This window comes from Camelina sativa, chromosome 1 (assembly GCF_030686135.1).
Source record: "Camelina sativa cultivar CO46 ecotype springtype chromosome 1, ASM3068613v1".
Classification (NCBI taxonomy): Eukaryota; Viridiplantae; Streptophyta; class Magnoliopsida; order Brassicales; family Brassicaceae; genus Camelina; species Camelina sativa.
In genome coordinates this window covers 1,711,888-1,736,260 of record NC_141880.1, presented here as the reverse complement: position 1 = coordinate 1,736,260, position 24,373 = coordinate 1,711,888, and the positions used below count along the sequence as shown (strand labels likewise).

Genomic DNA, 24,373 nt, shown 5'->3' with positions numbered 1-24,373 from the left:
TCTTATGTGGGATTATATGTTTCGTTTCAATACCACGTTCCAAAGCACCTTGTATGACTCATAACATAGCTCCCCTGTCTTCACTAGTAAGGCCAAAGTAATTGGAATGCAAACTCTAGAGATGGCATAGGCTCCTCTCCGGCACCACTGTATGACTTTTTGTTACCGTAGGAGGATGCTTCCCCGATGCAACTCAAAGCAAAACTGGCAAACCTGTTCTGAGTTTTGGTAGCCACAGCTTCAAAAATGCCCTCTAACCTAAGGGATTGATAAATAGCATACTCCATATGCCGGAATAACCGCTGGCTACCCATGGTTAGAATCCCATCGTATATATAACCAAACGGGTTTTGTGGAGTCACCGAATTATATGACGGTTACAACCCCATCATACACATAGACAATCAATTTGGCTTAGACATCACTTTGCATCATAAGTTCATAACACATGATACGTATCAAAAACATAGTGAACTATTTATGTACCATAATTACTTATTTATGCCATGTCCATATCCAATGATAAGAAATGTGACATACATGTTAATATATTTAGTACACAGTCTATATGCTTGTTAGATATGTTTAGAAATTAATCATATCTCTTAACGAGTGCTTTGTATCGATATTACAAATTAAGTGCATTCAGTCATATGTGTGAGTTACATATGACTAATCGTTGCTCAACTTCGTTTCATAACTGATATGAGAGGAAGAAGGAAACGAGGTGGTCTTATCTGTATTTGTGGTTTTGTGTCTAAAAGTATTTTTCATGTATTGGTCTCGTTACGTTTTTCTTAATCTTGAATAAAATATACAAAGCCTTGAGGTTGTATTTGTGGTTTGCGTATGTATAGTATATACAAAAGGCGTTGACGAAATAAATGTATATATATATACTTTTAGATAACAAATGTTATTCTAGTGTAACTAGAGATCTTGTGATATTCATTATGATATCAATGCTAACAAATCGATATCTCAATCGTAAATCTTTAGATCTACTACTTTGACCCCTATGTATACCCCATATTTTCTATTAGTGGGCGGGGTGATGGATTGGATTGGAAACACAATTCTCAACCTCTCACTTGACACCATATAAAAATAATGAAAGTAAAAAAAGAAATTGTGTTTCCAATCATATATAGCTCTCCTCATTTCGATATTACTTCCATAGTAAATTAACATGTACAATACACATCATCCAATTGGTTGGATACTAATTGTCACACAATTTAGTCGATCACTTGAAAAGCGCAATCAAAAGCCAAACGCTAGCTTTCTACAAAGTCCTTCATCATATCAGAATAATAAAACATGCATGCCACTCAACGAAGTTAACATCATATCCTAATCCTCCCAAACAATCTTTGAGACCTATATTGTGAAACTATGATGAACAACTTATAACTATCTCACTTTGGGAAGCATTAGAATGCGCCTATAGCTTGAGAAGTTTGCCTAAGATATTAATTGGGAACTATGACGAACAACTTATAACCATCTCATACGTAGCTATTAATTGGGATAAAGTGACCTCTATACGTTTAGGAAAATGACCTCTACATAGATCGTTGAATAAAAAGAAATTTGCTAAATTGGACCCATTCCAAGTTCCAAAACCCGCGAAATTAAAAGGAAATCAAACCGGCGGTAATTATAAGAACCAGAAATCAAACCGGCGGTTATTAGAAATAAATTGAACCAGAAAACGAAAAGCGACGACATGGAGACCGGCTGTCAATAAAATCACATTAAGCTTGACCTTGGGCCTAAAAGCCCATCTATGCTAAAGTGAAACGACAGCGTTTTCCAAACTAGGCTACAGGTTTCTCTTTTTGCGGGAAAGAGCTCTAAAAAAATTCTCAGCAAATTTTTGTCATCGCCGTCGTCGGTAATAATCGCTGGTTACGTTGCCGGAGATGAAGGAACTCAAATTGGAGAAAGCTCGATTGATAAGCTTAGTTACACAGCTACCATAAACGTCGCAAATAACCTCTACATAAAACCTTCAATTACTAAAAACAAAAAGCCAATATTTTTGGTCCATAGAACAATTCTATGTGCAAAAGAGAGATGATGATGAATCTATCCCTTACACACGCTTGCTTTGGTTCCTACTAGTAGCCTTAAGACATATATATAGAAACATTAGGATCTAGTTCAAGTAGGGTTTAACCTCAGGTTTAGGAACCTGAAGATTCACACTTGAACTTTGAGCAGAAGCCGGATTAAGAGAACGTTGTGCAGAAACCGGATTAGGAGAAGCAGCTTGTGGATTTAATGAGGAGGTGGCATGCTCTACATAGCAACGAACTTGAGGAGCTGCATTTTCTCTTTCAATCATGAGCTTGGCGATGAGGTCTCCTGGGAGGTTGATTTCAAGCTTATAATCTGCCACAAGTTCTAGTATAGCTCTCAATCTTCCAGCATCTTTGTCTTTAGCCTAAAGGAAGAACCAAACATAGAGTGACTATCTCTAAATAAGTTAACTAATCAGTTACAAGATCAGGGAAGTGAACATAAGAGTTTTGAACCTGAGAGGATTCAGCTGGTCTACTCTCCAGGGCAGACCGTCTTAGATTGATGATCTCTTTCCTTAAGAGATGGGAGGGTGACAACTCTCCATTAAGCTTAAACAGACATATAAGCCGGACTGCAGGAATATATTGGTTTTTCTTGATGAGCTCTTTAACAAACTCTGCAAAAGAGAAAGAGTTAAATGTTAGTTTATAAGTCTTATGTATGAGATATCAAAAAATGGTTCTGAAGATCTGATGGCTACAAAACTAACTTCGGATTTCAGTATTGAGACTCAGAGACTTGAAGAGTCTTGGAGCCTGTTCGTAATGAGCAATAGACGAAGCAAGTAAAGCAGCTTCTTCTTCATTGATCAAATTCTTTAATCCATATGCCACAATGAACAGAAGAAAGGCCAGGACCTCGAGAGATGATTTTTGAGCTTCGATAGCTATCATCCCTTTCCACAGTGTTGCAACTTGTGTGGCTTTGTTCTGCAGTTGAGGATCATCTGGTCGTTGAATTTTTGTGAGCTCCTCAAACGAAAGAATCAAAATCCGAAGCACTGCATCTTGAAAACCCAATTCTACATTAAGATGGTCCTGCAATTCTACCAGAACAAATTCTGCTGGATTAGGTAAATCTCGAAGAACACTGGACACTTCATGGCGTGAAAGAGTAGCTGCTGGGATTTCATGATGTGTGAGAGCATACTCATTAACCGGTGCAGTTTCTGCTGCAGCTGCCTGCTTCTCTTTCTTAACAAGAACAGTGCTCATATTTCTCAGCCGTTTCTTACTCAACTCAAGTTCTCTTTGAATTTCCTCCAACTCTTTAGATTTCATGTCAAGCTGTTCGCCTGAGATCGTTATCAGACTGTTCAATGATTGGACCCTCTTTTCATTGACCTCAATCTCAAATTTGAAATGGTTGTTAGATTCTACAACACATTCCAACTCCATCTCTTTAGCAACAAACTCTTCAGATAGTCCCTGGATTAACTGCCAGATAGAATCACGCTGATTACGCAAGACAACAAGCTCATTAGTATGTTTCTCAATCAGCTTTATGATTTCCTCCAATTCTTCAGATTTCGAGTCAATAGCTGATAGCTTGTTGTTCAATGTATGTATCATCGTTTCTTTCCGCTCAAGGACAGAAATGGATTGCTTGATAGATTTTCTCACATATCCCAACTTCTTCTTGGCAGAAAACAACTCCACTGACCGAATCTTAAGCAGTTTCCGTCGTGACACTAGTTGCGCATCTACGGTTGCAAGCTGTTTTCCCGATCCTTCAATCTTGTCAAGAGTCAGTCCCAAAACTCTCTTCTTTCTATCCGTCTCCTCTTCCATTTCTCGCGTTAGTTGAATGTGTTTCTTTTTCTCGGACTCTATCTGATTCTTGAGCAGATCAAGTTCCTTTTCTTTACCTTTAACCTCCTTCCTAAACCTTTCAGATCTTACATTCAAATCAGTAGCTTCAGCCTCTGCTGCTTTAATCTCTTTAGCCCTTGCTTCCATTTCAGAGGAGCTTCTGCAGATAGTCTCCAAAATCTCCTTGTGTGTCTTCTCCTTGGCAACAAGCTCTTCAGATAGTACTTGGATAAGCTGCTTTACAGTATCATGTTGATTCTTGAGCAGATCAAGTTCCTTTTCTTTACCTGTAACCTCCTTCCTAAACCATTCAGATCTTACATTCAAATCAGTTGCTTCAGCCTCTGCTGCTCTAATCTTTTTAGCCCTTACTTCCATTTCAGAGGAGCTTCTGCAGATAGTCTCCAAAATCTCCTTGTGTGTCTTCTCCTTGGCAACAAGCTCTTCGGATAGTGCTTGGATAAGCTGCTTTATAGTATCATGCTGATTCTGCAACACAGCAAGCTCATCGGTCTGTTTCTCAATCAACTTTTGCCTTTCCTCCACTTCTTGGGATTTCGAGTCAATCCTTTTACTACAATCCGTTATGATATTGTTTAGCAACTGTATCTTGTTTTCTTTCAGCTGAAGGTCAGAATTGGAAAGCTCGATGGATTCCCTCAAACATCCCAACTTCTTCTCTGTAGAAACTAGCTCCATTGACCGAGTGGCAAGCCGTCTCTGTTGCGAATCTAGTTGCTCATCTACGCTCGCAAGCTGCTTGCTAGATTCTTCAATCTTGTCAAGAATCAAAGACAAATATTCTGCCTTTCTAGCTGTCTCTTCTTTCACTTCTCTCTTACGGTCTTCAATATTAAGAACCTCATTGCAAAGCCTCACATGCTCAGACTTGACCTGTTTCAACTGTTTACTCCTTACCTCAATCTCTCCCTGAATCCTTGCCGATGAGTTCTGTTTCTCACTCAGCTGATTCCTCTTTGACCTTAGTTCTTCAGTGCACTCTTCCACCAATTTCTTCAAATCACCAGCTTTAGACTTTTCTGCTTCAAAAGATTGACTCTTTTTGTCAAGGTCTAAGCTCGAAATCTGCAGCTGCTTCTCCTTAAACTCTAGTTCTCCAGACCTCCTGTTGATATTGTCTTCAACAGTCTCAAAATGCTTACGCAAACCCTTCAATCGACGGGAGTAGGCTATGATTTCAGAAGCATCAGCTTTAAGTTTCTCAACTGATTTGTGGAGATACTGTCTCTTTGACTCAGTGAGTTCTTCTTCATAACTAGACTTCTCCATAGCAACAAACCCAAACAAGTTTATGAAATTTCAGTCTTCAAAAATCTCCAAAACCTGAAAAAAAAAAAAAGGAGATGAGAGAATCTTAGATCTAAGCAAAAAAAGTATCCAGGAAATGCATACATTGTTGATAAATCGAACACAGGTGATAAAAAATGAAAGCTTTTGTTAGTAGCTCCGAGAGGACGAACAGAGGAAAAATTCCCAAAGCTAAGGTGAAGAGAAACCCTAACCCCTAATTAAGTAACGAACAAATCTTTGCCTATGTATAATAGAAAACAACAAGATCAAACTGAAGTCAGATTACAAAAACCCATGAAACGATCAAAGAACAACAACAACAACAAAAAAAACCCTAACTTTTCATTAAATCAAAGTGGAGCAAAAACTCAATTAGAGGGAAAAGAGAGTTTCTGAAGAGATAAACGCAGGCTTTAGCGAGAATCAAAGTGCTCACCTAAGCTCTCGATCTCTTGGTATCTGAATTTTTGTTTTAGGTTCTGCAGGAGGAGGGAGGAGGGAGGAGATGACGAGTTGACGACAGAGTTAAATGGCCTGACTGATGTTGTAGCCGTTGCGATTAGAAATCTCCTGACTGATCGTTCAGATTGAATGAAGAACAGCCGTTGGATTAAGACTTGATGGGCTTATTACTTTTTGGATCTAATATTTTTCATTTTATACATAGATAAGAAATCTCTTATAAATAAATTTCCATTTTTAATGCTAAACACTACAATATTTATTAAAAAGGAAAAAATACCATTAATATATTGTGGCATTTTTTGTATACTTTTTTATATACGATTCATGGTTTAATTGTTTAAAATCACTTGGTATATTATTATATTATATAGAATAGAGAAACTAATACTTGTTCAATATTAAGTATTATAAAATTGCATCCCTAATTGTAATCGGTATAATCAATTTTAAAGAAACTGGAACTATTTAAAACCAATTGCATTCCACGACCATGTAATATAAAGAATAAATATATTTTCATTTTTAATGCCAAATACACAACAATGTTCATTAAAAAAAGGTAAAAAAAAACCATTAACTATTGTGGCATTTTTGTACGATTCATGGTATAATTGTTCAAAACTCTTGGTATATTATAGAATATAAACTATTGTGGTCTTGAGCTATTTCTTTTTTTCTTCTGTTGCACAAAAAGAAACTTCAAACTTAAACCGGTAGCGTTGATTGAGGATAAACCGGTAGCTTCAAACTACATAATGTAAAGCAGAGCAAAAACGAAATAATAATAAAATGCAACTAGAAATTTTGCTCCTTGGAGAGTAATCAGAATCTTGAACTAGTAGTGGCGATTGACTTGTTGGCCTGGCGGATTTTCAATGACGTCGTCACTGATTTTCCTTTGTAGTTGTGCTGATTCACGCTTCTCGTAATCCAGTTCCGCTTTAATCCGGGCCAGGTCAAGTTTTCTTCTGTCATAGGTTTCTTTAACCTCCCTTTGCGTGGCCTCTTCGTCGAGGATTCTATCCTCTACCCATCTTACATTATTATTAACAGTGTTGAGTCTTTCTTGTTGCATGTCCATTTTTCGGTTTGTAGATGCTACCTGTTCCTTTATCGATTCCAACTTAATCTTTTGTTCCTCAACCTGCTTCCTTAAACCTATGAGATCAAGTAGACCAGAGGTTTTTGGCAGCTGCTTAGAGTCCTCCTCCTCTAATTTCATAGTGAGAGTTTCCTTGAGACGTTGCTGATGATGAAGTTCTGCAATCTTTGTCTGCAAGTTTTGAATTTCATGTATTCTTAGAACCATCGTTTCGAGCTCTTGCCTTCTCTGTTGCCGTTGCGTTTCCTTCGTCTCTAAATCTTGAAGTCTCTCAAGTAAGGCGTCTTGAACTGTCTTGAACTCATGTGGAAGATGTTTCTGTTTTTCAGAACCAGCTATGATTTCAGCCGCTTGCCTTCTAGCGGCCTCAATAGATTGACGGATCGTTTGGTTTCTCAAAACCGAGAGAAAGTCTTTGTTATCTGCCATGACCTTCATGATGTCACTGGACTCAGGCTTCACCACATGCGTTTTCTTTTTAATATCTGCATGCATAAATCCCTCGTGTTGCTTAAGCGTGTACTCATCTATACGCTTTTCCAATTCATCCTTCCTTTTTTGGAGCTGAGTGTAATCCTCCTCTGCCTTGTGCTTCATCCTCTTGTCTCCTTTAGTCCTCTCAGCAGCATCAAAGCCATCAACCTCAGAGACATTTTGACGAGTTCCTCCACGCTTCCTCTCTGCCTTTTGGTTGAACTACTAGGTTCGTCACCTTTGCTGCACGCAACGTAAGATTTCTGGCAAACGGTACAGTGCATAATTACTCTGTTCATACATTCTCTCGAGTATGTATGTCCATGGCCACAGTTCACGCAACGCGTCAATAACGTGCGTACAATATCACCAGCCCTCATTTTCGCCCTCGCAGCCTCTTCTCTGTTAAATACCATTGTCGCTCGCTCTTATCAGGACCTCCCTTTCCCGGATCAGCTAACTAAGTCTCCACAAAACAAACAAATAAGCCAAAGGAACCAATAGCTCATATATAGTCCCTACACAACGCAAAATCCAGAGTACTATTGTGATTAACCTAATTTTAAAACGTTAAGAGTAAGCAAAACTCTACCTATATAGCGCTGCTAATAAACATTAAAGAGACAAGAAATTGAAACTAAAGCAGAGAGCAATTAAACAAGACTCTCTGAACACTCAACCTAATTGTAAATTATAATTCTGATATCAGAACTCAAAATACCTTACACAGGGAGTCAGATTCGTAAGGAGATTAAAAAAAAAAACCTAAACTGAATGAAACGAAGAGGAGAGGAAATGAAAAGATTATGAATATCTATATATATAAAGTTAACTTTGCTCACTTCTCTTTCCTCCACATCAGCATCCACCTAATCAATTTTTTTGCATAAAAAATATTATTTTTAATATCCATTCATTGCATATTTATTATTTATAATTAATAATAGTAAAAAATAAATATAAAACGAATTAACTAAATTTAATTAAATTTTAAAATAGTATAAACAATAATATAATTTTTTAGTAAATAATAAAAATAATAACTATCTAAAATGAATTAAGTAAAATAAATGAAAATTTTAAAATAGTAAAAATAATACTACAAATTTGTTTTAGTAAAGATGTTATTATTAAAATTATAACCAAAAAATTAGTATATTCCAAAATTTAGAATGGATTAATGAGTTTTAGAATGTAAGTAAGATTTTAATGCATGGTGGAGTAAAAAAACAAGTTATGTATTTGTATTTATAAAAATATAAACATGAAAAGAAAATTGAAGTAAAATATTAGTTTCTAAAAAACATATATCATAAAGATTTATTATTAAATTTTACTTATATGACAGAAAAAATAATTACTTAATTTAACTTAACTTAAAAATTTTGATCTAAAACAAAGATATTGTAAAGGGCGCACTTTTTTTTTGGAAAAACTATGAAAAAAATATTTGAAAAAATAATCTATCTAAAAAAACAAAATCAATGGTGAGGAAATATAGAAAAAATGATATGTAAGCCGTCACAAAAAGTGGCATGTGATTTGTATAGCATATCCCATAAGGTATATTATCAACTAAAGCTACAGTTTTATAACATGATATAAAACATATATAACAAATATAACATATATATATTATCAAATGCTTTTAACCCAAAACATTGGTAAAAACAACGTACAATAACATATGAGATTATGTTTCTTTATATTATCATTTAAAGTACACTATGTTTCTTTTTTGAGAAGACGAAGATGGGGTTGCATCACAAAATTAACATATGCAAATAACATATGAGATTTTAGAAAAATATGTAACTTGGATTAGTGAATAGATATTCATTGTAGGGTTTAAACGTTTCATCATTTAAGCATTTTGACTTAGTCGAAAATTATATTATGGCAGATGATGCATTTGGACAACTTCATTGTAGCGACATAACACTAAAACTGTTCAAAACTTTGTATATTTGCATTTAATATAGAATATTGATATGTTTAAATGGTCTCTATAATAAAGTCACCGATCGACATTGACGTTAAAACTTTTAAAATTATGTTTTCATGAGATATGAATATGGAAGAACTCTTTAAAGATAAAAGGTAAGAAGATTGTCGACAAAATTATTGCGACACTAGACAATATATGTTATATATAGATTATCAAAATAAGTACGACATTTATATAGATTTATCTTTTAATCTTCAAATTATATTATATTTAATGATTTTTATTGATAAAAAATTTAACTATAATCCCAGTAAAATTGCAAATAGTCAAATAGATATAACCAATATAACAAAGAAATATTATCTTCAAAAATATATATATTGTATATCACTGGGTAAAGTAAGTTTAATATTTACATAGATTTATACTCAAAGTTGGAATGATTATATTTGAGCTCAACAATTTTTATTGATAAAAAATATTTTAAATTAAAATCTCGAGCATGCACGGGTACAAATTCTAGTAATATATAAATAAAACCTTTCTTCTTTTTCATAATCTGAATTAAATAGTTTTCCTAATTGTACACCTTTTGGTTAATTAAATAGTTTTCTGTATCTCGTTTATTTCTCCTTTTCACCGTGACCGCCGGATTAACCCGACGTATCTGCTGTTAATAAAGTTGGCTAGATGGGCTTATTAACGAGAGATATGCTTGTTGAGCTTTCATTTGATCATTACTTTAAAAAAATCCCGTTTTTCGTTTTTTTTTTTTTTGAGATCTCAATAAAAAAAAATTTACATTAAAAAGGAAAAAAAATGATAACCAACATGAAACCTTTAACACTGTTTCTTACCAAAAGGCCAATGTGTCTCAAAAAAACAAAAAACCGCAAAGGTTTCTTTAGTTACATCAGGTCCGAAGAATCTACCTTCCTTGAAAGTATAAAGCCGACGGACGAACTCCTGCTAGATGCAGAATCAAGCCTTGACCCGAATCACGAAAGAGCCTGTGAAAGCACATGAGAGAAGGTTACTTACCAACCCGTAGCAACTTAAAATGATGACAGGTAACACAGGTTTATGATATATATGACTCGACCTACATACCAAATTTTAAGCAAATATTTTTACCCACTTTTTAATCTTTCTTCCTCTCCGATGTGTGATTTTGAAAATACTGAAGACAGATCATTTGAAAGACGATAAAGGCAACCTTTATAGTATATACTACTTACATGTGGGAAGGCTTGATATGTCTGCAGAGACAGCACAAGGTATCCCCAAGTTGGAGAGGACACCTCTTATGATCCCGCATGGGAAATACAGGTACATGCTCACCGCTTGTGCTGCTTTGCTTTCCCCTGGAGTCGACGGATCTTCGGTTTCTTTCTCAGATGAAGAGTCAATTGAGACACGAGACAACCACCGGAACTTGTTGTCTTGCAATACAAAAGTACCCTGAAGTAACAAACATTTGTGATAAACACACACAAAAAAACATTGGTGAGAAATTCCAATTTTTTTAAAGGAAATCTTACCCGGTGATTTGTCTTTAAATTATCAATCTGCTTCTTGAAGACCTCAGACCAGAAGTCTTTGCAGATAAACTTGATTGCCTCTAAATGGTCACTGAACCTTGGTCTTTCCATAGTGTACCTAATGACATTAAAAAGGATGGAGTTATGCACAATACAATAATATGCAGTATCTATCTTCCACCATACAACATTGCAACAAAAGCTGCTTCCACAGGCTAAAATCATTCTTTTGATACATGTCAACGGAATACTATTTTCTTACTGATATAATCAAATCTTCTGAGAGTCATATTTCTTAGGTAACATAAATAGTTTTCTCACCAAAAACATTGCATTAGAGCAATGAGAAACTAAACTGAGTCTATTATTTCAATTCAGTAAAACATGCACTCCGAATTCATGACAGTTGATCTCAGATTCAAATTTGTTGAGCAATGGCAATACTCAGAGCCAACCATTGATAAGTATAACACCTAAAATCCAAGAAACAAGAAGAACCAGTTGAAGTTCCAAATTTTTCTTAATAATTCCTAGGTCAGTACTAAATTCATCTCCAAAAGATTTGACAATTGCTCAACACTAAAACCCAAATTAAATATAAAACTCAGATCAAACTCTCAAACATTCTTGGCTAATTAGACTCGAGATATATGACAAATCCAATATCAGAGAATCAACGCTAATGATATAAAACTTCGCCATCATCCCTCAGATCTACAGCTAATACTAACATTCCATACACCTCCCGAGAAAAAATCTCACTGATAGATGAAGAATCAGATCGAAAGAAGAAAACAAACCTCTCGGAGAGCTGGTGGCCGACTTGATAACCAATGGCTTCGATCCTCCTCGCGGCGAGTTCCGGCTTGTTAGCGTAGAATCTACCACTGTACATAGCCACCATCTCCATCAACATAGTGTCTACACAGCTCTCCGCTACTTCTCTCCCCATTCTCTCAAGACTCTTTCCGTCTCTCTCTCTCTCTCTCTCTCTCGACGACACGACCGGTTTTGGAATTGGGATGATGATGATACGATACGAAAGCTCCCCCCCCCCCCCCCCCCCCGATCTATTGACTTGTAGAATATCACATGTAAGTCCTTAACAGTTTCTGTTGTTTCCGATCTTGTGACTTAAGTTTTGAATGTGTTATATATAACCCTGAATCTCTCATTTTAAACCGAGATCATATTGGTTCATTTTTTCGTTCTCATATCCGGTTACACAATTATTCATGGTCATTCGAATTTAAATTCATTTGATTTTATTTATAATATGGTTATAAATCATTTTAAAAACTTTTTTAATGTATTAATTGAGTAATGTATGTCATTTTCTTGTAATTCGAATAAAAAATATGCATCAAAAAGTTAAATTTTTTATGAACTTTATTTATTATATAGTGATTCAAAATAATTAAAAACAAAATCAAACAGAAATGAAAGGAGAAACACATGATGATTAGCGTGCATTTATCTATATTTAACATTTTTAAGTACATTTTGTGTACTTTTGGTTATACTTATTTATAAAAAAATTTGTAAAATTAATCCCTAAAAATTGCAAAAAAACAACAACAAATAATTTAATGTTCTAACTACAATTACAATATTCTCATCAAATCTTCGACTTATCAATATATTAACTACACTTGCAGATCTTATAGGAAAAGAAAACATGATATACTTCAGTAACTACACTCACACTCATGATTAGTGGTGTATTATATTACTAGCATATATTATAACTACATCCAAAATTGTAATATTTTCAAGTTATTGTATACTTGATCACCAAGATTATCTCTGCACATTCACACAAAAAAACCCTACGATCTCTTTAATGTTTAGACACTATAAATACTTTTATAAATACTTACTTTCTTACTTTTTGTTTATATCACATATATTTCTTACTTTTTGTTTATATCACATATATTTCTTACTTTTTGTTTATACATTACTTATGTTTTGCTTATCTTCTTCTTAATAATTTTGTTTTTAAACTTAATTCATATATTAATAATTATAATGTATTGACAGAGTTGTAATCAAATATAAATTATCTAAAAATTAAATTCAGTCAAAAATAATCATTTTAAATCTGTTCTATTATTTTAACTAGTCAAAGATACAACAAGTTAATTTTTATAATAGAGGATTATATACAAAAAGATACAATTTAGGGTTCTACCTCAAATTATCTATACTAGTATTTTTGCTTTGAAGAAAGAAAAAGGAAACTAATGCTGTGCAACTAGCTCATCTAGCTCAGGGTATATAACAACAGAGAAGAACTTGTAGTACAAGTTCATGCAAAAGCCACTTTTACCATAATGGTAAAAGTGGATAACAGCACAACGTCTAATGAGGAATTACGCGTGAATTTGAATACTAATGTTGTGTAAACAAGAGAGCAGAAAAGAGTAATATAAGGAATTAGCGTGAAGCAGTTGTTTAGTTTATGTAAAGAAGACATTTCTAATGTAGATATCATCTACAATGACAAAATCTAAACAAGAGACCTTCTAGAATACTAATGTTGTTTAATAGAATACTAATGTTGTGTAGATTATGTAAAAAAAAAAAAATATATCCTAATGTAGATATCATCTACATTCTACAATGGCAAAATATCTAAACAGAGACCTTCAGTAGAATACTTACTGTGGTAGCCAAAATCGAAGCATCGTTTACTAGATTGCAGGGATAGGAATGATGACTAGATTGCAGGGCAGCCTCAGTAATCCTTGAGTTCCCGATGCTCAGCCTCCTTCTTCAACTCCTCCTTCCTTGAATGTAGAAGGGCAGCCCCAGTAAGAGCAAGAGATCCAACTGCCAGGCCTAGATTTTTTTTGGCTTGAGGAGCATTGTACACCTTGCTGGCCATGCCTAAAACCAGAGCCACACAGTTTTGTGCTCTGGTGACGGTATTTGCAACCGCGGGGTTGACCGAGGGATAGGCTTCCCGGCAGCATCCATGGCCTTGATAATCGGACCCGCTGAAGCTTTGACGCTCCTCTTGACGCACCCCTTTTTCAGGAGATCAAGGGGAGCATCAGGTAAGTCAGAAAAGCTTATCTGGCTTATCTGATCTTTACCTCCTTCGTCTCCTTCTCCTTTCATGATGTTTCAGAATACAACGATGATGTGTAGAAATTAGTTTTGCTTTGAAGAAAGATGCTGTGTAACTAGCTAGCTCATCTAGGGTATATAAAAGCAAAGAGAACTTGCAGTACAAGTTCATGCAAGTATGCAACAACCACTTTTACCATAATGGTAAAAGTGGGATAACAACACAACTCATTAGGTGTTGTTTGATGAGGAATTACGCGTGAATTTGAATACTAATGTTGTGTAAACGAGAGAGCAGAAAAGACTAATATGAGGAATTAGCGTGAAGCAGTTGTTTAGTTTATGTAAAGAAGACATTCCTAATGTAGATATCATCTACAATGACAAAATCTAAAAAGAGACCTTCGATAGAATACTAATGTTGTATAACATAACAGATCCATTCTTTACATCTCAATTGAATTATTAATGATTTTTTTTTAAGATTAAAAAAAAAGCTTAATAATATTCCGCCACATCTTAAGTATCTTAACCAAATTAAGTTTTTAATGAATTTAATTTATAGATAAATTATATTTGATTACGAATTCTGTCAATACATTATAATTATAAACATATGAATTAAGTTTAAAAACAAAACTATTAAGAAGAAGATAAGCAAAACATAAACAATATATAAACAAAAAGTAAGAAATAAATGTGAAAAAAATCATAAGTTTAATTTGAGACACTAATATCTTTTTATGAGTTCTCACATTTACCAATCCCATTCTCGCTTATTCCGTTGGATTTTGTTTTGTCTCGTTTCATATTTCTAGAAACCTGAGAGCGTTTTTTTTGAAAGAAATGAAAACTAAGTAAAGAAATGGAAAGAAATGTTGACAGAACTCGAGTCTTTAAGTTTGTAACATTTGGTACAGTATTAGAGGGTCTCATCCATCGGTTGTTACATACAACATTGTTCTTTTGGGAATTTGTAAAGCTCATAGGATCGAGGACGCCATCGATGTTTTGGAATCAATTGTGGGAAATGGATGTAGGCCTAACGAAAGTAATTATCTTGTGCTTAATGAAGGCACTGGATTTACTGGATAGAGAGCAGAAGCAATGGAGTTAGCAAACGATATGGTTCATGGAAATGGGGAAAATTAAGTTTTATTCTTGGTACTGTTGTGTGTAAAGAGGGGAAATGGGGAAAAGATAGGAACAAGGAGAGCACTAATCAGAAGGAAAGCTCAAGATGAGAAGGGTTGGATTCATGGTCAAGCCCTTTCCTTGATTTTTGCCAGAGCTGTGACTCTATGTTCAGCTTCCTCAGCTCCATTAGCCCTCTTTCAACTGCACCCGTTAAATTTACCCAAATTCATATTTATGTTTGCTTTTATTTGCATACATCTCAATGTCAGTGAGAGTGAGTAAAGAATACTGTACCATCAACAGCATCTTGTGACGTGGCAGATCGAGTCCCTTGGTTTATCCAATACTGGAGACGCTCCTCCGCTAGATCAGATTCAATATCATGGTTCTTAGCTCTTCTCCAGAAATATGAAAGCCATGCCTGTATCCAAAGCCACAATGAGATGGTCACACTTACACCTAACGTTACCTGATAATTGTGATGTGATTTTCTTTACCTGTTTAAAACTCACATCTTCAACTTCTTCGTCGCTTAACTCTGATTGGGACAACCAAAATGCATAAAGAACGTTCGAGGGAAAAAAATCAGGGTTTTATCATATAATGACATGACCTTGCTTAGGGTCTGATCACAATAGTGCTTCGTGTGATAATGATCAATAACAAAAACATCATGTTGTAGAAATTATTGACTTACCAAAGGCTTCAAATTGACCATCCATTGGCAGTTTCACTTCGTCTATGAATATTGGAAAATAAAATATGGATTAGGAAAAGGTTAATAGTATATGTTCAAGGAAACATCAAGCAGATGCATATACAAGTTAAGTATCGTTTCAACGTAGATCTTTGGTCATCATCACCTGAAACAAAAAACTTTGATGATGAGCTCCGTCTATTTTGAGCCATGACAAACGCAACGGCTTCCTGAACCTTTTAAGACAGAGCAACGGATGATACTTAAAACCCTCTTGAATAACCATCTAACTACAGACCTTTGCTTCTAAAAAATGGATAGAGGCGACAAGAAAAGTTCTCATGTTATGTTAAGTTTTCTCACCTTTAGTGAAGCCAGCTCCCGCAAACCTTTCTCAACCCAAATCATGCTTTCGACATTTCCTTCCCCAGAAGTTTCTTGCAGATTTTCTAATGATTTTTCTCTTTCGCCTTTAGTGTTGTTAGCTGCTTGGTGGGGAAATCAGAGGGTAAGAACGAGCGAGGTCAGAATAATACTAAACATCTACCGTTAAATTTCTGCACCAAGATGAAAGAATTACATTGTGAAACTCCATCCCTTGCTCTTTTTCCTGCCGACAGAACAATCTCTAAAGGAAGAGGTGCAAATGATGACCAGTATTCATGCTTTGCTCCTGCAATATCCGCTTGAATGCCTGCCACAACATTTCGCCCAACTTTAGCCCATTATGTACAATATTTAGAGAAATTTACAGTAATATCAGTGTAAAGATCTGTTTTATAGACTATAATATGTGTAAGAAGTCAAGGTAGTACCATGTCTAACGCATAAGCCCCAATAACGTGAAAGCCAACACCTCTTCAGAACAACCTCTTCCTAAGATAAAGAGCTATAGATGAGAAGATATCGACATGAAAAGACACTAAATGGAAACAAAATGTATAAACCTTAAACAGTAGCGTACCATTTCCTCCTGAGTCAATATCAATCTCTTGGTCACGGTCTTAAGAGAATTAAGCTCTGATACAACTTCATGAAGCTGCTCTAAAGAAGATGCTGCCTCATCCCTAGCGATCTAAATCCAAACCAAGATCTAAAACGTTAGTACAGATGCCAGTAAGAACAACAAAATACCTAAACTTGAAGTACCTCAGCTTCTGTGTGAAGAGCCGAAACATCTTCCCTCCTTCCTCCATGATTTTGTGATGCCACTCTCAAAGCAGCCTGAAAAGAAATGGTTTTGTGGATTATGTTACTTTTGATTGTCAAGATCTAAACTAATATCACAACGCATAATGAGTCAGCTGTCAAAACCATCTACACTGAAAAAATTCCTTTGCATATACAAAAATGGAGAAATAAGTTGTATTAAGAAATGCAGAAGCAAGTTACTGAATTCACGTTTGGACACTTCATTTGCTGATAATGATGGTAGGCAGACATAATTATTAGAACTTTATAATTTAAAAATAATGTATGGGATCATGTAGAAACTTGATCGGACACTAACCTCTCTCTGTTGTAGAGCTGCCTCCTTTCTGAAGTAAGAAACACATTCACAGAATTAGAAAATTTGCATATGTCAACTAAAAGTTGCACATAAACTGAAGCTTGCCTGCTTAAAAGACGTGCGTCCATAGTAACACCTTCTCCAAGGATTTCAACCTAATAAAAAGCAGCTTTGAGTTTACAGATGTAGTTAAAGTTCCAGAAAAGAAACACAGACTAATGATACAAACAGTTCGTAAGAAGGGACTTCTATGCTATTCTGAGGCATGAACCATCTGCTTACCTGTTTCTCAAGTTGCTTAGCTCTTGCATCTGCTTCGTCACACTTATCTTCTGCAAGTCGAAGCTGGGGATGCATAAATTAGGATGGGATGCAAACTATAGTAAAATGTACAGGTATTATCTAACTTCACAAAGAATCTGCTAGACTGATACACATAAGATATGGTTTTTCCCTGAGATTAGCAACATCCACGACAAAATTTAGATAGAGAATTCTCAAATTCGCCAATGTAATTTCAGGAGAGATGTCATCAAACGAAGTAACTAATGCCTACTGACACAAACTGTGAAAATTTACTGCCATCACCTTTTCTAACAAACTTTCATTTTCTTCTTGTAGCATATCAACCTGAAATGAAAACGAAAAATCTTGGAATCAAAAGCGTAAAGTGTAAGGAAAGCTCTAACCACAAAAATCTACAAAAGGAAAAGGCATGAGTTAGAGACAAAATAACCAGGAACTCAGAAATCGAAAATATAGACTGAACTAGTTAATGCGTTTCATGAAAATATATTATCAGCTCCTGAAGAAAGCAAACCTCATCTTGCAAAGCTGAAGTAGAACGTTGGCTGCCTAACTCTCTTAAGTTGCCAGAGCTTCCCAAATCCATGGAAAACCTGCTAATGGACAGAAACCACTGAACTAAGATCACACTTTAAATACATGAGTAGGTGAATGTGTATGAAGTGGGCAGATGTGAACAATGATGACTAAATGAGCATCCTCTAACATATCCAGCACTTAGTTTGAATATGCTAGTTACCTTTTGTCTTTTCGAAGATTGGTTGGCGTGTCGGATTGAAACGCAGGAGTCACTGGTTTAAGTGATATAGGCACCGAAGATGGCATTAAAGGAACTGTCCGTATTGGACGACCACTAAAAGATGAAAGAGCTGATGGAGGTTGATCCAGAGCACTGAGAGACTGGGATGATTTGTTAGAGACTACAGAACGAGCGGATGCAGATTGCTCCACTTGGTTGGTTGTCTGAGATGGATGACTCGTCAATGTTGAAATAGCTGAAGGTTCTGTAGAATCCTCGTATGATGTGGATCGGCTACTTGAAGTTGGAAGTCCGGTCTGAGGTTGTTCCTTAGTACGAATTGACTAATGGAAAATAGACAAAGTTTCAGAAGACGTAAAAGCAACAAAACAAAACTGATGCTAACAGTAAAGAATGAGTTACAAACTTTGAGGCATGAAACATCTAATGCTGATGCAGATAGTCCAAAACGGTTAACTACACACTCTTCTTTCCTGGTTAATGCCATAATGCTTATAAACACAAATGAAATGGTGATACTATTACAATCTTCAAAACACCAATAAACAGTGTTCTAGAGCTATCATGTCTTAAAATATCAAACTGGTTCTTGATTGACAAAATATCATTTTTTAGTGATAACTAGTTCATGATTCACTATTAGAGGTTACATTATCGAGACTAAATTTACCAAAGGAGTGCGAGGTCTCATTGAACGTCCACCTGCAAGTCCTATGCTTGGCATGCCACTAGTATACGACTCATCAAAATCAGCATCACCGTCTCCATTGGCTGGTGACTTAGCTAATGCTTGTGAATGCCTCAATGGAGGGGTTTTTGTCTGTAGTACACAGTGATAGGTCAAGTTTAACTAGCAAGAACACACTCGAAAAATAGTATGAAAAAAGCAAGAGATTTCAGAAATTTCCCTGCTAGCAACATGACTCACAAATTCTTTAAATCGATAATGTCTAACAAAGTAAATACCAGAGGAGAACGTGACCGTGCTGCCCTTCCACCAGCAAGTCCTACACTTGGAATGCCACTTGTATAAACATATGGAGTCTCATCATCTTCGTTATCGTCATCTGCTGGCTGATGAACTGGCATCACCGGACGCCCTTGTGGCTGGCTTTTGTTCTGTGCTTTCCAAATTATTTAATCTAGACGTTAAACTTATGTTGAAATTTTGAGAAACATGAACAAAACCTACAGTCAGCAAGTTTTCAAGAATCGGAACAATACCATAGAAGACTGTGGCCGCATTGCCCTCCCACTTCCAAGCCCAATACTTGGCCTACCAATTGTATAATCTACTGAAACAACATCATCATCATCATCGTCGTCATTCTTATTATCTTCATTAGCTGGTGGCGTCCGTCTCGGGGGTGCAATTTTAGTCTGCACGAAAAAAGGGTATTAGCATAATAAGGAAGTTGAAGCCAAGAAACATTTGGCAAGCAAAAAGAAGTTAAAACAACCATCACAGGAGACTGAGGTCTCATTGCTCTTCCACTAGAAAGTCCAATACTTGGTCTGGTGCTGGATACATCCACTGAAAAGTCATCATCATCATTATCATCATCAGCTAACTGTGGAGTTGCCCTCTGAGGACGCCTTGCAATAGGGTTCCTTACCTGTCATTCAAGAAAAACAGTATCACATAAAATCCCTAGAAAGAGACAAATTGAGAAATTAGCAAAGCTACCACATAGATGATTTGAAATTACCACTGGAGAGCGAGAAGGATGAGATCTTCCAGCAGCGAGTCCAATGCTGCCTGTACCGGAGGAGGAAGCATTATAGTCAAAGGAAAGATCGTCATCACTGTCTTCGTCGTCCCCTGTTTGATTTGACATGACAGCCGCAAGTCTCTGAGCAGCAGCTTTTGTCTGAGCTTTCTTAGCACTCGAAGCATTGGATCCAGAACGTGTATGAAGATGCATCAAAGGAGACGTCATCATAGGCGAAGATGGTGTTCCTGGTTCCGTACTCTTATTCCTAACGTGAACAGGTCTCGCGTTTCTCATCGTCGTCATCTACAAAAATTAACGAAATCAATCATCACATTCACATTCACATCGGTTGATTGAGAACTCAAAATTACACCAAAGTTACCAAATTTATCTCTGTTCCTAAAAACCCATCTCGAAATTTTGGAAATCACAGCAAAGTGAAATCCAGAAAAATCGAAAAGCAACACAAAAAAAAAGAAGCTCAAACGCGTGAACCAAACAGAAATTATTAGATTCAACGGAAATGTCTAAGAAAGTTTCAATCCAGAAATCGAAGAACAAATTCGCCATTTATGGCACCGAATTTTTCTCTCAAAAAAAAAAACGATCCGGTCGTTTAGCCAGAATTGGCGAGTGCCTTTCAACGGTCCGATTCACACAATGACACACAAAAAAAACAAAAAAAAGCTTTCGTCTTCTTCATTCTTATTCTTGTTTATTTATACTTTCCTCCCTAATATTTTAATATATTTCTCAATAGTACCTTAACTTCTTAATTTACACCTTCCACTCATATATTGTATTGTAATTACCCATAGTACCCTGAAACTTTTGTGTTTGCTTCCTCAGTGTTTTGATTTGGTCACCAGAGAGAAGAAATATACGAGATCATACGAATTCTGCTGTATCGTGAACATCAAATCTCAATTTTTCTGGAATTAGGGATTTAAATTCTACTCCTTTGAGGTGGCTCTACTTGGGTTTCTGATTCGTTCGATTTGAGGAAAATGCGAGTTCTCGGCGAGATTGCGGAGTCACCTTACCTGGTTTCACGGCTAAGCCCTAATTCGACGGCCACCGAGGGGTTTATCGGCGGATGGGTTGGGAAGTGTCATGGCTTTTTGCACAACACGGTTCTGATATTAGCATCTATTCTATTCGTGGCTTACTTAGCGTATGAGGCGAAGAAGAGCTTGTCGAAGTTGTCGAATCGGAGATCGTATATTATGATCGCCTATTACGGTTGTCTCTGGCTTGTTAGCTTGCTCAATCTTGCTTGGTGTTGCCTTCAGGTTTGTTAAGTTTTTTGGTTTTTTTTTTTTTTTTTTTTTATTGCGTGTAAAAAGATGAGAACTTAGATTGAAGAAGAAAAGCTTTTAGAGTGTTTTAGGCTTAGTAAAGGTATAAACTTTGCGATCCTTTCAACATTGTTGTTCCTCTACACTGGTTATTAGAAAGCTTCTGTGTTTGTGTAAGCTGCCTAAAACGAATTGTCTTACCTTCTTGATCATTTGCTTACTCCAGATTTTGTTTTTGTTTTACTTTTTTCATGTGTTTAGGCATGGGAATGCACTCCTGGGAAAGAAGTGATTTGGAATCTATTAACTTTGTTCACAACTTCTGGAATGTTGTTTCTGGAAGTAAGCTTGGTAGCCTTTCTCTTCCAAGGAAACTATGCAAGCGGTGCTGAAGCATTAACACGAACTTTCCTCATCTCAGGGCTTGTTATAGGTCTTGATTTGCTTCTCAAGGTATCATTGTGTTCATAACTGTTAGATATCTACTGATATACTTTCTGAAAGATAGATCGAAAAACCTTCATGGAGGTATATTGGTATTGATGTAGGCCTGAACTTAGCTCTGCAAAAATTTCATACTACAGCGCAAACTTATACTGTCTAGTTACAATATTACACCATCAGTTTAGTCATTAAGGGTTTTCATTCGTCATTTCAGGCAATTTATCTCTTTGGATTTGGGGTACCATTGTTTATCGACAACAATGAACGTATACAAAAGCTCAAATGGGGCTTATGGGTCATCCACAAGCTCTTGCTAGCAGGCATTTATGGGATGATATTCTTCATGTACAACTCGAAGTGGAGAGAGAGACTACCCGGTAAATACATCGACCCCTCCCATCTTCCTTATGGTTGCATAAGCCAATAGTTTTTCAACGGGTTCTGTTACTCATCCCATGTGTTTTTTATATTCTGTTTTGACAGCAAGACCTGCGTTCTACAAGTACATAAGTGTCATGCTCGCCTTAAATGGTCTCTCCCTATTTGCATGTGCTCTTACGGCAAACGGTGCTCATTTTGGATTATGGTAAACCCTTTAAACAAAATCCTCACAGTCAAAAGAGTAAAATCAGTTAGTCAGATTTCGCTTGTTTCTAACACTAGAAAACAAAAATTGAATGCTTGCACTTGCAGGTTGTATGGGATCACAAGTGTTTGTTACCACGCCTTCTATCTTCCTCTTTTGTATGTTACTTTTCTTGCAGACTTTTTCCAGGTAAATCCCTCATCTTAACATCTCTCTCTCTCTCTACATAATAAAATAAATATCTATGTACCCACAAACATTCAATAAATAACCACCTTCATCACTATAGCACCAGCACCTTCTTTATCACTTTATAGAACCATCACCATCACCTTCTTTATCACTATAGCACCATCACCTTCTTTATCATTATAGCATCATCATAATACCATGTCCATCACTATCACCAAAACACACCCCTTTAGGTAGGTGTGTTATAGCTGGATCAGGATTTGGTGCTGAATTTCAATTGGCTTTGCTGCAGGAGGAAGATCTGAATTTGGAGAATGTCTACTATTCAGAGATGAAAGATGCTGGATTCTTCGACGCCGATTGGGAATAATAAGTAAGACCCCTGCCTGAGGAGATCTTCTGAATCTGTAGATACAAGGTGAATAGGAAAACTAAAAAATCAAGCTACTGTCACTTCCTTGTTGGACCTACTCTTGACTTGTATGTTAATATACGAAGACTATGGAGACTCCCCTGTACATTGTGATATAAAATACTTCCGTCTCTCGTATATAGTCGTATGCATTTGCATCATGATTCGCATTGGGCATTTGGATTTTGGAAAGAGAGAAAGAAAGATTTATTGTAAATGATATTCGTTGGGATACCAAAAGTTTAAGGTGACATCAGTGGATACAGGGATTAACCCATTAGGACAAAGATAGACTCCATTGACACATTAATTAAAAATGACAGAAAGATAAAACATAATGAAAACAAACCCAAAGCCTTCTTTTTTTTGTCGTTTACTTTTTTTTTTTTTTGTTATGTAGCAGCTTGTAAAAATACTAAATTACTTCTTTTCTTGCATGAGCTCTTCAATGAGTTCAGCAGCTTGCTCCACTGTTGCAATCTTCTGTGCTTTCTCTTCCGCCATTTGGATGTTAAACTCTTCCTCTAAACCCATCACTATCTCAACCTGCAAAAAAAAAAAAAACACTCAGTTAATCAAGAATTAAGAGGTATTAATTACAAGCTCTGTCTGTTTAAAGATTGTTTAATACCGTGTCGAGAGAATCTGCTCCAAGCTCAGCAAATTTGGTAGCGGCAGTGACTTTTTGATCTGCTGCAAGTGATAGTTGCTTCTTGACAATCTCAGACACTTTGTCTATGGTCTCTTGTTTCGCCTACAAAAAACAAATAAGTAAGTTACCAAGTCTTGTATTTAAACAAACTCGAAAATGCAATCAAACATACTCGAAAATGCAATCAAACTCAAAAACCAAATTCTTTAACTGACTGAATGGTATGCACAAACAACCAAAACCAAAAAGCAGACATTCTTTTCCACAATCATAATTCCAATTCACTGTAGATCTAAGATTACCAAACCAAAATAAAATCTCACGACATCATTGATTTTTAAATTCCAAGTGGTCCACCAAGATCACAAACTATTCAGACGAAATAAATAATCAGACAATAATAATAATAAAGAATCATTCTTTACTATAACCAAGATCTTCCATGCTCCACATAATTAACATGCGTCAAGGGTTTTATACGATAACAACAACAAAAAACATATGAATCAGAGGCAAAAAAAAAAATGATCAAATTAAAGCGATCTCCAAGGCAAAGCATATCAAATTGTAAAATGGAGAAGAAGGGTTTGATTACCAGACAAGTAGTTTGCATGGAGACAGAAGCGCTGAATTGAGTCGCCATTGTTTCGTTAATCACGAGAGATCTGTCGAGAGAGAGATAGAGCGATGGGGGGGGAGAGAGGGCGGAGTGTACAAAGAGCGTGAACTCCTCTGGTAGTTGCTTTCATTTATAAGCTTCCTACACCCACCACGACGTCGTTCACAACAATCACATGGGCCTGCTTCTTTCTTTGACTCAGCCCATTTGGCATGTCCTCGTGCCCAATT

At 36.0% G+C, this 24,373-nt stretch overlaps 5 protein-coding genes and 1 pseudogene across 20 annotated transcripts; 1 reads left to right on the top strand and 5 right to left on the bottom strand.

The window, feature by feature from the left end:
- Positions 1 to 1,995: 1,995 nt before the first annotated feature.
- LOC104706904 (uncharacterized) lies at positions 1,996 to 5,879 on the bottom strand. Its single transcript, XM_010423173.3, has 4 exons — positions 5,647 to 5,879; positions 2,798 to 5,243; positions 2,541 to 2,704; positions 1,996 to 2,449 (listed from the first exon to the last, which is right to left on the bottom strand). The coding sequence occupies exons 2-4, from the start codon at positions 5,187 to 5,189 to the stop codon at positions 2,162 to 2,164; spliced, it is 2,844 nt and encodes a 947-aa protein (XP_010421475.1). The 5' UTR covers positions 5,190 to 5,243; positions 5,647 to 5,879; the 3' UTR covers positions 1,996 to 2,161.
- Positions 5,880 to 6,398: 519 nt separating this feature from the next.
- Positions 6,399 to 8,013, bottom strand: LOC147949456 (uncharacterized; annotated as a pseudogene). The gene is made up of 3 exons (XR_015563466.1): positions 7,973 to 8,013; positions 7,437 to 7,769; positions 6,399 to 7,395 (listed from the first exon to the last, which is right to left on the bottom strand). The product of XR_015563466.1 is annotated as an uncharacterized LOC147949456 (transcript).
- Positions 8,014 to 9,911: 1,898 nt separating this feature from the next.
- Positions 9,912 to 11,887, bottom strand: LOC104706992 (uncharacterized). 2 transcript variants are annotated; one of them, XM_010423270.3, is made up of 4 exons: positions 11,541 to 11,887; positions 10,741 to 10,858; positions 10,438 to 10,660; positions 9,912 to 10,209 (listed from the first exon to the last, which is right to left on the bottom strand). In XM_010423270.3, the coding sequence occupies exons 1-4, from the start codon at positions 11,690 to 11,692 to the stop codon at positions 10,181 to 10,183; spliced, it is 522 nt and encodes a 173-aa protein (XP_010421572.1). In that variant the 5' UTR covers positions 11,693 to 11,887; the 3' UTR covers positions 9,912 to 10,180. The 2 variants fall into 2 exon arrangements, with proteins under 2 accessions (XP_010421572.1, XP_087316840.1); XM_087460714.1 differs by having other exon boundaries at positions 10,741 to 10,942; positions 11,069 to 11,678.
- A 2,804-nt stretch (positions 11,888 to 14,691) lies between these two features.
- LOC104707067 (uncharacterized) lies at positions 14,692 to 20,632 on the bottom strand. 14 transcript variants are annotated; one of them, XR_015562826.1, is made up of 22 exons: positions 20,323 to 20,632; positions 19,935 to 20,243; positions 19,686 to 19,841; positions 19,450 to 19,605; positions 19,192 to 19,344; positions 18,896 to 19,045; positions 18,205 to 18,548; positions 17,980 to 18,061; positions 17,748 to 17,789; positions 17,442 to 17,491; positions 17,265 to 17,314; positions 17,160 to 17,187; positions 16,799 to 16,873; positions 16,614 to 16,724; positions 16,465 to 16,525; positions 16,230 to 16,343; positions 16,013 to 16,134; positions 15,816 to 15,885; positions 15,650 to 15,691; positions 15,450 to 15,490; positions 15,247 to 15,373; positions 14,692 to 15,153 (listed from the first exon to the last, which is right to left on the bottom strand). XR_015562826.1 is itself a non-coding variant. In XM_010423373.3 (22 exons), exons 2-22 carry the CDS (start codon positions 20,241 to 20,243, stop codon positions 15,038 to 15,040), a joined length of 2,412 nt encoding a protein of 803 aa, XP_010421675.1. In that variant the 5' UTR covers positions 20,323 to 20,626; the 3' UTR covers positions 14,692 to 15,037. The 14 variants fall into 14 exon arrangements, 4 of the variants coding, with proteins under 4 accessions (XP_010421675.1, XP_087316233.1, XP_010421737.1 ...); XR_015562784.1 differs by having other exon boundaries at positions 17,442 to 17,613; positions 20,323 to 20,626; XR_015562750.1 differs by having other exon boundaries at positions 16,465 to 16,521; positions 17,442 to 17,504; positions 20,323 to 20,626.
- A 112-nt stretch (positions 20,633 to 20,744) lies between these two features.
- On the top strand, positions 20,745 to 23,089 carry LOC104707201 (protein CANDIDATE G PROTEIN-COUPLED RECEPTOR 2). Its single transcript, XM_010423533.3, has 6 exons — positions 20,745 to 21,232; positions 21,500 to 21,691; positions 21,897 to 22,059; positions 22,166 to 22,268; positions 22,376 to 22,457; positions 22,753 to 23,089. The coding sequence occupies exons 1-6, from the start codon at positions 20,948 to 20,950 to the stop codon at positions 22,828 to 22,830; spliced, it is 903 nt and encodes a 300-aa protein (XP_010421835.1). The 5' UTR covers positions 20,745 to 20,947; the 3' UTR covers positions 22,831 to 23,089.
- LOC104707282 (acyl carrier protein 1, chloroplastic) lies at positions 23,065 to 24,167 on the bottom strand. The gene is made up of 3 exons (XM_019244423.2): positions 24,120 to 24,167; positions 23,504 to 23,626; positions 23,065 to 23,418 (listed from the first exon to the last, which is right to left on the bottom strand). The coding sequence occupies exons 1-3, from the start codon at positions 24,165 to 24,167 to the stop codon at positions 23,293 to 23,295; spliced, it is 297 nt and encodes a 98-aa protein (XP_019099968.1). The 3' UTR covers positions 23,065 to 23,292.
- Between the last annotated feature and the right edge of the window lie 206 nt (positions 24,168 to 24,373).

Excerpts from the sequence above, each read along its gene's own strand:
- LOC104706992 (XM_010423270.3), bottom strand. The coding sequence starts at position 11,692 with ATGGGGAGAGAAGTAGCGGAGAGCTGTGTAGACACTATGTTGATGGAG. Across the intron at positions 10,859-11,540 it reads GGCCACCAGCTCTCCGAGAG|GTACACTATGGAAAGACCAA; the intron begins GTTTGTTTTCTT and ends TAATGTCATTAG. Across the intron at positions 10,210-10,437 it reads CATATCAAGCCTTCCCACAT|GCTCTTTCGTGATTCGGGTC; the intron begins GTAAGTAGTATA and ends GTGCTTTCACAG.
- LOC104707201 (XM_010423533.3), top strand. The coding sequence starts at position 20,948 with ATGCGAGTTCTCGGCGAGATTGCGGAGTCACCTTACCTGGTTTCACGG. Across the intron at positions 21,233-21,499 it reads TTGCTTGGTGTTGCCTTCAG|GCATGGGAATGCACTCCTGG; the intron begins GTTTGTTAAGTT and ends TCATGTGTTTAG. Across the intron at positions 22,458-22,752 it reads TTCTTGCAGACTTTTTCCAG|GAGGAAGATCTGAATTTGGA; the intron begins GTAAATCCCTCA and ends GCTTTGCTGCAG.
- LOC104707282 (XM_019244423.2), bottom strand. The coding sequence starts at position 24,167 with ATGGCGACTCAATTCAGCGCTTCTGTCTCCATGCAAACTACTTGTCTG. Across the intron at positions 23,627-24,119 it reads CCATGCAAACTACTTGTCTG|GCGAAACAAGAGACCATAGA; the intron begins GTAATCAAACCC and ends TGTTTTTTGTAG. Across the intron at positions 23,419-23,503 it reads GAGCAGATTCTCTCGACACG|GTTGAGATAGTGATGGGTTT; the intron begins GTATTAAACAAT and ends TTTTTTTTGCAG.
- LOC104706904 (XM_010423173.3), bottom strand. The coding sequence starts at position 5,189 with ATGGAGAAGTCTAGTTATGAAGAAGAACTCACTGAGTCAAAGAGACAG. Across the intron at positions 2,705-2,797 it reads TCTCAATACTGAAATCCGAA|AGTTTGTTAAAGAGCTCATC; the intron begins GTTAGTTTTGTA and ends TCTCTTTTGCAG. Across the intron at positions 2,450-2,540 it reads GACCAGCTGAATCCTCTCAG|GCTAAAGACAAAGATGCTGG; the intron begins GTTCAAAACTCT and ends TTCTTCCTTTAG.
- LOC104707067 (XM_010423373.3), bottom strand. The coding sequence starts at position 20,243 with ATGACGACGATGAGAAACGCGAGACCTGTTCACGTTAGGAATAAGAGT. Across the intron at positions 17,188-17,264 it reads GACGCACGTCTTTTAAGCAG|AAAGGAGGCAGCTCTACAAC; the intron begins GCAAGCTTCAGT and ends TTCTTACTTCAG. Across the intron at positions 16,135-16,229 it reads AAGGGATGGAGTTTCACAAT|CTAACAACACTAAAGGCGAA; the intron begins GTAATTCTTTCA and ends CCCACCAAGCAG.